Here is a 10,172-nt window from a genome sequence, read left to right on the forward strand (position 1 = left end):
TGTTTTAATAATAAGAGGAGCAGAATGTACCTGCTCCATAGTTGTCAATAAAAACTATAACACGCCAATGTCCTGTTTTCTGTTTTGCAAATAGAAATGTATGTCTATGGATGATGATTCTGATGATTCCTTCCCCCTCTCCTTCCGGGTACTACTAAAGTATTAATTTATTTCATCCGCAGTAGCCAAAACTTTCCCAGACAGAAATAGAACTTTTTGAATAGACGCTAAACTCCCTCAAAAGTTTTTAGTTGATCTAGATTGAGAAAATTTTTAGATTAAAATATATGCATGAAACTCGCATAGGAATATTGTTTTAGGTGTTAATTCATTTAAGACATTATGTCTCCTAGGGTAACAATTAATTTAAGTTTTTTTAAACGATTAACACTAAACTCAGCGATTTTGAATTCGGATTAGCTCGCCAATGTTTTAGAGCAGACATCTGGTTCTTGCTATCATATATGACTCTGCATCCATAATTCATCACTGAATCACCAATGATCATGACTGTTATATTAGTAAGCAGTGACAGGTGGACACATACAAAACTATTAACCTTCTAACTTTCAGAGAGTACAAAATAAGAACTATTATTTACTGTCAACGGGGCGCATGGCAATTACGGAATACCTTCTTGATGTGTATAAACAAGACCTGACCACCCGCGCTTGTTAGGCACTTTCTGGCACAGATATTTGGGATTGAGATACCAAATATCACAGCAGTAACAGACCTGTAGAAGATAGTACTGGAAGTCAAGTATTAAGCTGAGTAAAATAAATTAATCATACTATGAACAATAAGCCTATCACAAGCAGGTGCACTCGGGATGAAAAGCTGGACAAGCCACAAGAAAAAAAAATCAATGATCTTTATCTCTTTACTCTATTTTATGAGATCAGTAAAGCCTTTAATTCGGACCTTCAAACAATTTAAAATCACATTTTTCCAATTTTTTTTAATACAAGATGGCTTTCAAAATTCAAGAAAATGATTTATTAAGCATTTTTATTTATAATTTATCATTTTTTTGGAAATAAATTAGATTTTTATTTAAAAATTTGCATTGGACGCTATAGAGCTTTAATTGCCTTGCTATTAAAAAATCCGTACTAGTTTTTCAAAGTCGTATTTTATAATCGTATAATAACATCACTACGATCCAACGAACAATTGGACAGTTTGATAGAACCCTTCTGCCAAACAAACGTTATCAATTTAAGTTGTCGTCAAAATGACGAAACATTACGCCCCATTAAACTGAGAGAATACAGTGATATAACTAGATATAATACTCGCATTCTGGCGGACAATGCGCTTTCATATATTTCCGTTTATTATCCCACGAATTTCGCGTTTATAACTGGCATTCGCAACGTCAAAATCTGCACATCGCGATAGGATAGGGCCACCGGCTATTGTTTGCTTGATTGTCGAATTTATGTTTGTACAAATTAAATCTGGGATGCAGCGGCAGCCGGCAGGACGCTATCTGCCCTATCTGGACGGTAACAAAAGTTGACAATGGCTCGTAATTTGGGGATGTATTATTGTTAACCGGCCGGTGAAAATAATTTCAAAAGATAACCGCAAAATATCGCCGTAGGTGGAGGACAGTTAATTAATTTGGATGGAAAACTAGACCCGTGTTAATATTAATATTTAAATTTGATGCGGAACTGTAAACAATGTTTTTTTGTCAACGATAATAAAATGGTTAACGTAAATATACAAATAGAAGAATACTAGAGACTTTAGAAAAATTTATTCGTAAATTTTTAAGCAGTTTAAGTCATTATAATTTGGAGTTGTGGCAGGTAAGATGCAGGAGTTCGACAGATATCCAAATTAAATTATGTTTTCCAAATTGAATTACTAAAAAAAGAACAGTGAAGTATGACAGTTGACGACATTAAAAAAATCAATTAAAGGCGACCTGGGGCCGTATTTTTAAAACCATACGAGAATCTTTGAATGCGAACATGAAATGCGAAATGAGCGGCAAAATTCGCACACGAATTAAAAAGTGCGTTTTTGAACAGCATTTGAAATTTCATTCGCATACGAACATAAAATGTAGTGGCAACGTAGCAAAATCGAGTGCTATTGGAGGCCATGTCAAACGGGATGAAGACGATAAAGATTTTTAAACCTAACCTAAAATTTAAGTTTAAAAACGTCAGGAAATTTTGAGGTTTTTTTCATGGCGTTTCTAGGGTTTTTTCGAATTGACTTTTTTGTCAAGTTGGATTCAAAGAATAAAAAATATTGCGATTTTATCTCGAGTGAGCAAAAGAAGGAACTAATTTCATTTATGGCAGAGCACCCGGAATTAAAGTCGGGCAAATTCACCCAAGATTTTTCAGCTAAAACTGCACAAGCCTTGTGACTAAAAGTAGCAAGCACATAAGAGCACATCAATTCCATCGTAATAGGCTTGCTTAATCTATATAATTTAATAAATTGAGCATCTCAATACATTTCAAATGGGTCAAGAAACGAAGAGTAAATCCTATTCGGGTCGAAAAAAGTCTTTTGGCATAAGAGAGCTGATAAGTCTGCCACAAAACTATTTTACGATGACGCTCGGCTAATACCAGCTCCGAAGATAAATTAATTCTATATTATTACAAATAATTTATTTGCTGGAAAAAATTATATTTCTAAATAGGCCCAATATGCATGTATGAGAAAAAAACACACTTTGTTTTCTCGCCGTCGCCGGTATGTAAGTTTATTCAGGATAATAAAGAGAAAGCAATACATTTAGAAGGAAATACTGCTAAATTTAAATGATTTACGAATTATTGTATTGAATATATATGTTGTGACATGCAAAGTTTCGTTAATTTAATTATTTTTCGGATTTAATAAACTATTATTCTCCAAAATTTCAATCAGCTATTCGAAAGTTTCTAGTAGAGGAATGCTTGAAAACAAGGAAGATACATTAATAGAAACAAGTATTTTAAGTAAAGATGAAATTAGAACCAGCTAACAACATTTAACAAGCTACATGCATACGAAAGATTAGCAATATTAAAAAATCAATAAATCATTCTTAATAGTCTAGTAAATCTCTTATAGTCAGTTATATAGTTTAGTATCTAACCTTTATTTAACCATGCTTTCATGTTTACTTCGCTGTTACATTATTAAGATGTAACTACTATTAGATGCTATGTAACATCTTTAAAATATAATGCTACTTGTGACTATTTTTAGTTTAGTTTTAATCTTGTTCCGATGCCAACGTCGTTAATGAAATACCTAAGCTTTGCTTAGTTGTAAAACTCTGAGAAGAAACACCAAAAACTGAGAAGAAATACTTGCGCGGCCTTAATTAAGCACAGTCTGTAATTAAAGTCCCTAAAAATTAAACACATAAATCCCTCTGACATTTTATTTGTGAATGAAAATTACTTTTGATTTGCAAGAGAACCCTAATTTTATAGAGGAAAACTACATTAAAAAAAAATAAGTTGTCTAAAAGAACTACAGACCACTTATAAAAATATACCCGAGTTCTGAAACAGTGCGTCAGTCTTCCATATAGCGTAAAAAAGGGGTTAAAATTTTTTAACCTCTTAACATTTTTTGGGACGTGATAGCGCATGTCTCAAAAATATTTTGAAATATACACAGTGCTTCAAAAAAGTGTAGCGATATGAGCGGCATTTTTTCAATATGCTTTTATTTAATTTTTAGGACCAACTTAGGCTACATACTATATGCGTTAAATATGGCTACTTTGTCATGCGCAGTTGGACTGCAATAACTTTTTTTACAAAAAAAATTAACTAGTCACTACATCATTCAATATCTCTTGACACCCGAAATGTTAATTTAATGTCAATATTAGGTTAAATTCGGATTCTAGAAAAATGGAGGATTGCTTTGATTTAAATGGTTTCTCTTTGCCATATACAGGGTATTCGTAGGTATCATTTAAATTTTCGGAATTTCAAGGAATCATTTCTTGCTTTTTTTTAATGGAACACCCTGTATATTTTTAATGAGTTTAATGAAGATATATTAAAAGAACATTTTTTATTATGTAAACATATTAGCTGTCTTTAGTTGTTCTTAAAATATCCCTGATAGTAATTAACCAATGTATAGTTCATTTCTATTTCATTTAAACATTATAGCTTTAATAAAATGTTGGACTTAACTTAAGTTGTTAGCGAGAAATTAGAAAAACGATCAGGTTTTTCAAAATTTAGGCTTCATTATAAACCATATACTCCGAATTTTATTTATTGTTAATCTTACTTTATCCTTAGTAAAATGATATTTTCATTTCAGATTCTGCGTGGGCGACAGATTTTATTTATGCGAGAACAAGATTTTATGCGAATACGACTACGAGGAACGGCTTGTCTTTGCAAATATGGCTTATAATCCTCCACCACTATCTCATTTGAAGCGGCAAACGTCTATACCGCCGGTACGTAAGTGTTTTAATTTATTATTTTTCACTTTAGGAAAAATGTACAAAAATATACTTTTAATAGAATTTGATTTTTACAAAGCTTTTATGTTATTTTCCTTTCCATATTTCCGATAAAAAATTGTTATTTTTCTGAAAAAGCTTAGTTTTGATTAGGCGATAATGGCGTTAGACGTAAATGAAGAATATAACAAATAGAAATGTTGTGATATTTTTGACTAATTTTGTGAGTGAAGAATAAGAGAATTCAACTTCTTAAGATTCCATGAGAAAACCTGATAGAGGAATCAGCAAATCAATTTGCAAATAAATCTATGATATTATTTTTCAAAAAGGACAAAAATCATGTAAAAAGTAAGATGCAAATAACTATGTAGGAGAATCAGTTAACCAGTTCAAACTGTGCACGTAATTTAGGTCTTCTGATGGATACTGATCTACGTTTTTGAGACCATCTTAATTTGAATATTAAGAAAGCATATGGTTTCCTAAGGTTGCTCTACCCACATCGACACTTTTGTGACATAGTTTATGGGCCATGTATAGATCAGAATGACCCACTCCGAATTCAATCAAAAAAGTTCAGAAATCTTATTTGCGATTCATTTATGGTATTAAAAAGGAATTATCAATATCTCATAAACTAAAGGATGCTAAATGGTTAAGCATGAAGGATAGAAGATACCTAAACTCTCTGATATTTTATCACAAAGTTATTATCACCAAAATACTGCCTTACCTTTTAAATAGAATTGGGTATAGGACAAATGTGCACAACATAAATGTAAGGTTTAGAAATTTATTAACTCCACCAGAACATACCACCGCACCGCAATATTTCAAAGGAGTTTTTCTTATAATGTCTTTCGCTTATACAATATACTTTCGCCTCATCTTAAAAGCCTTACTGTTTTTATTTTTCTCTATTTTTTTTTTCTCCTATATTTTTTTTTTCGGAAAATTTGTTTTAATTCTTTATTTTTTTGTTGCTATTGTTTATTTTATTGTTCGTGTCGTTGTACCAGTAAAACAAAAAATGTGATTAATTACTTAAAAGGCACTACTTTTCAACTATTATAATTTGTTAGGTTTTTGTTTGTTATATCTCTTTTTGAATAATTTATTGTTCCCTACACATCTTACATCTACAGGGTGTTCATTTGAAAACTTCCCACCGATTTATCGAAAACCACTGTGTAAAAAAAAATGCCGAAATACTTCAAAAGGTTTGTCAAGGGGAACAACTTTCTAACCTAAAATTACTTCATCCTTTGCCCTCCAGGGTCATCCCCTTAAAAATTTTAAATGGCAAAGGGTATCGAGTAATAGCTTGTTTAAAAGGTCTTTCGAAGTAATTTATTTTGACGTTTGATTCTTTTAAATCGGTCGATTCGTTTTTGAGAAAATTAGAAAAATCTTTGTTTATCTTAATTTGTTCAGATAGAAAACAAAAACATGAAAATATCAGTTTTTATTTCAATAAGTGTTCAAAATGTTGCCCGTTTTTGGCCAAACAATGATATAGGCGATGTTCAAATTCCTGACGGACATTTTCAAACACATGTTGTGGGATATCATGGCAGCTGTCGATGATACGTTGACGAAGTTCATCCAAACTTTCAGGTTGGGGAGTAAACACAATAGATTTCAAATGACCCCATAGAAAAAAGTCTAACGGCGTTATATCAGGAGATCTAGCAGACCATTCTATAGGCCCCCTTCGCCCTATCCATTTATCTGGAAACTCGTCGTCTGAAATATATTTCCTCCTCACTATGTTCTTCCCGTTCAGGAATTCTCAACTTTTTATTTATATGAGCTAGGAAACTTAAGATACTATCAATAATCAGTTCAAAATTTTTGTTATCATTCACTACTGGTATATTTGTATTTTTAATTTTAACAGTTTCCTTCCAGTATGCTGCTGAAGTTTCGTATAAGTCAATTTTGTTTCCAAATCAGCCATATACAAGGAAAATAAAAATGCAATTTATCAAAAAGATAAAACTTTAATAATGTAATTCTCGGAAAAAATAAAATAGTACAATTTTGTACTATAAAATAACATTCTACCAAAGTCCAGAACACATAGCATAAGCAAGTCGTTAGTTTCTTACCTTTATCACGCTTCTTAATAAAATATTTGTACTGAACTATTTAAGAAAACCGGACTAACTGCTTTCAATGATATTATGAGAATCACAAAATTCTAATATTTGATTATAAATATCTTGTTTCCAAAATTTTGGAAACAATCGAGAAAATACCAATAGACCCAGAGTCGGCAACTTTAGCTACTGGCTTGATTCCATATACTTTTTTCCACAAGCCAGAAACTGTATTTTCCTAAATACACGTATTTACAGTATTTAAAAGCAGTATTTTGCAAAAAGGTGAAGATTAATTTAAATCTCTTAATTTAAATCTCTAGAAAGATCATCTTCAACAGAATTGCTACTTTTTAAATTTATAGTTTTACTAAAGTTAATTCATCCATTAATCTAAAACTGAGAATAATGTTATTAATGTTAGAGTCCTTATTATTCTAGCAAAAATTAATAAGGCCATTTGAAGTGCCTTCAGGTAACTTATTGCAATGAGCAAAGCAATCATTAAGTATTATAGCAATATTTGAATTAGGGAAATTTCAGCATTTAAAAATTATCCTATATTTCTAATAAACTTCTAAAGTACTAACCATCTCAAAAAACCACCAACTACCAGCCACAAAATGAGAGCAAAGCCGTAGAAAAACTATAAGAATATTTATTATTTTTTGATTTTCATAATGTAATGTTTATAAAAACTATGTACAGGAAGTACCTTTTATCAGTAGCCTATACCTTTTTTTAGAACCTTTTTACAGGGTATTTAAGAAAAAGTAAGTGTACAGCGTTTCAGCTATGTGTACAACGTTCAGTAGCGGTTAAGCGATTTTCAGCATGTACAGTTGAATAGCAATAATGCTTGTAGTTTTTTAGTATGTTTAATGCATACTAAAAAACTATCAAATAATACGTAATAATATGTTTAGCTTTTCAAATTCGATTGGGATGGCCCCATTATTTACAGACAGAATTTGTTTCTATTGTGACATAATGCGCAACTAGGCACAATGCAGCACAACAAAGGATAAAAAAAAGATTGCGTGCAATAATCTAATAATTAATTGGAAAATTTTCTATATATCTTATATGACTTTTTTCTAACACGAAAAAAAATAGCGACAGACTGCAGGATTGTTTTTGCACCAATAAATAAATTTTTTAAACTTAATAGAAAGCCTATTACACATTTTAGTACATCTACTAGAACATTTTTATTTTTGAATTATGTTAATTTTTTACAATTTAAATGCTAAATTTTTATAGTACTTTTTTGTATTCTAGACCCCACTACCAAACCACATGATGAACGGCCATAGGCCACCTCTGCCTGCCACCAGCGGAGATATGAACAATAACATGTCTTCATCAGGCCAGCCTGCAGCGAACGGTAGCCAACCCTTTGCAGGCGCGACTCACATAAAAAATGGGACGATGAGCTTAGGCACCCCTAGCTGAAAATAGGAGAAACACCTTTGACTGTGATCAAAAAAAATCTGATTCTGCCTGCGTAATTCTTGTATGCATGTTTAACTATGTTTTGAAGAATGGTTGCTGTATTAAGAATATGATTTGGTTTGTAGATATACTTTTGTTTGTTTAGCATTGTTCATTAAAAATAAATAAGATGTTTTGTTTTTGTATGTAAATATAGCTTAGTTTTTTCACGCTAAATGACTGTATACATATTGTTTTTTTTTGTAAATAAAGCTGCTCACAGTAGAGTGTACACAGTTATGGATAAAATTATAAATGAATGCTCTTAATGTGCAATATTAAATAAATTTATATATATATATATTTAATTAATGTATTAAATAAATTTAAAAAAACTTAATGTAAATACGTTTAAAGATATTCTCTTTATTTTTTACGTATAATTTAATTAGCTCTGATATCTGTTCTTTAAAAAATATATGATCTCAACGTTAGGTTATATCCGTTATTAGTATTTTGATTCGAAGGTATTCCAAACTATTGTGGAAATTTGCCTACCAATGCTCCAAAGTTTTTATCATGTTCCATAATACAGAGATTTATCAAACTAATAAGGTTTTGATATGAATCTTGTAGTATGTTACTGATATTGCCTCCGGAATAAAGTTTTTTATTTTAAATTTTCATCTCACTTGTTAATTATTATCCACAGTTTTTGTTGTTGCCATTCGTATTATTAAGTGTTTTTTTATATTGTCAAAAGATATTATTAATAAGTATTTTAGTTTGTATTATTATAGTGTTGGGCATCAGACTAGCTGCTATAGATTAAATTTTAAAAAAAGTGCCAATATAATTTTCTTTTGTACAGTATAAAATTATTATTATTTTTGATTATTATCAATGTATCATCTGCATTCTATGCCAATGATTTTACCAAAGAAATAAAGTCATTAATAGAAAATCTGCAGTGTTGTTTTATTTGAATAACTTAGGACATAAGAAGTCTTAAAGCATTGATCAAGACTAACCCAAAGTATAAATATGTCATAGGCACATCCAAAGGTTTTTTCTTTTTGGAAATATAATAGTTTAACGGACATCCATTAATTTCTTTAAGAAATCCGGCCATAGAACCATTAAATGAAGTTGGCCACTGGACTAGGAATTTGCCAATTTAAAGAGATATATAAGACAGCATATCCAGTAGCCTTCTAAATAAAGCCATTTAATGGATGAGGCAAAATGTCGCAGCCATATGATACAGGGTGTTGAAAAAATTTATTTTGTATAACCAAATAATTGTAAAACAGAAAATGAATGGAGATCTTTCGGACATAACAGAAATACCTTTAAAAAGTCTTAAAGTCATGTTATTTACGACATGAATATCTTAAAGATTTTTTTTGCGATAAGATATATCATTAAGGTGTCAAAAAATATTTATTTAACAATTGATACTTTTCTGTTTATAGGTAGAAAAAAAAATGACAAACATGATTTTCGTCACTTTACTAAATATGTTAGGACATCTTTTTTACGTTTTAATACAAACTTGATATTTACCCATATCATATAACAATAATAAAGGGATATTTACACAAAACAAATAACAAAATACTACTTATAAAATGGATAATACTTTTTTTTAACTCAAATTAAATTTTTAAACTTTACTAAATAGTTAAAACAGCTTAAACTACGAGATATTTAATAAAGAGTATAATTTTATTAGCAGCTCTTCTTATCCACAACTTTATTGCTTTTAGAGCCTCAAAAAAAAACGACAACTTATATTTAGAAAAGCGTCTCCTTATAATTATTTTTGCTTACCAATATGCAAATTTACATTTCGCACAAAATTGTTTTGCTGCAGATTTACTTTAACGTTTATTCATTATAACTAATTTATTTTGAAACTCTTGCACAAAAGGCATAAAGCCTTAGGCCTTATTTTGATAACTTTAAAGACGAAAAATTATCAGATTATATGGACCCTTTGGATAAAAACTTGGATAAACAATATTCCAAATCATATTTACTGCTTTATTGATATTTATTGGATCTCCTAAGTACTTACTGCATAATTCCTTATTATCTTTAGATGTTAGAACTGATATAAAAAAATTCAAGAAACTGGAGTATAATTTTTTGCCAGTCCTTGCCTCAATTCC

At 30.3% G+C, this 10,172-nt stretch overlaps 1 protein-coding gene across 3 annotated transcripts in view; it reads left to right on the forward strand.

Annotated features, from left to right (window-relative positions):
• Nucleotides 1-8,859, forward strand: part of LOC126738315 (LIM domain only protein 3-like) — a 175,198-nt gene extending 166,339 nt beyond the window's left edge. The window contains exons 3-4 of one of the 3 annotated variants that reach the window (XM_050443581.1): nucleotides 4,312-4,453; nucleotides 7,846-8,859. In XM_050443581.1, the coding sequence (XP_050299538.1) occupies nucleotides 4,312-4,453; nucleotides 7,846-8,019 (316 nt within the window). In that variant the 3' untranslated portion in view covers nucleotides 8,020-8,859. The remainder of the gene's footprint in view (nucleotides 1-4,311; nucleotides 4,454-7,845) is intronic. The other 2 variants (XM_050443583.1, XM_050443582.1) reach the window with 2 other exon arrangements.
• The last annotated feature ends 1,313 nt before the right edge of the window (nucleotides 8,860-10,172 follow it).

This window comes from Anthonomus grandis, chromosome 7 (genome assembly GCF_022605725.1).
Source record: "Anthonomus grandis grandis chromosome 7, icAntGran1.3, whole genome shotgun sequence".
Taxonomy (NCBI): domain Eukaryota; kingdom Metazoa; phylum Arthropoda; class Insecta; order Coleoptera; family Curculionidae; genus Anthonomus; species Anthonomus grandis.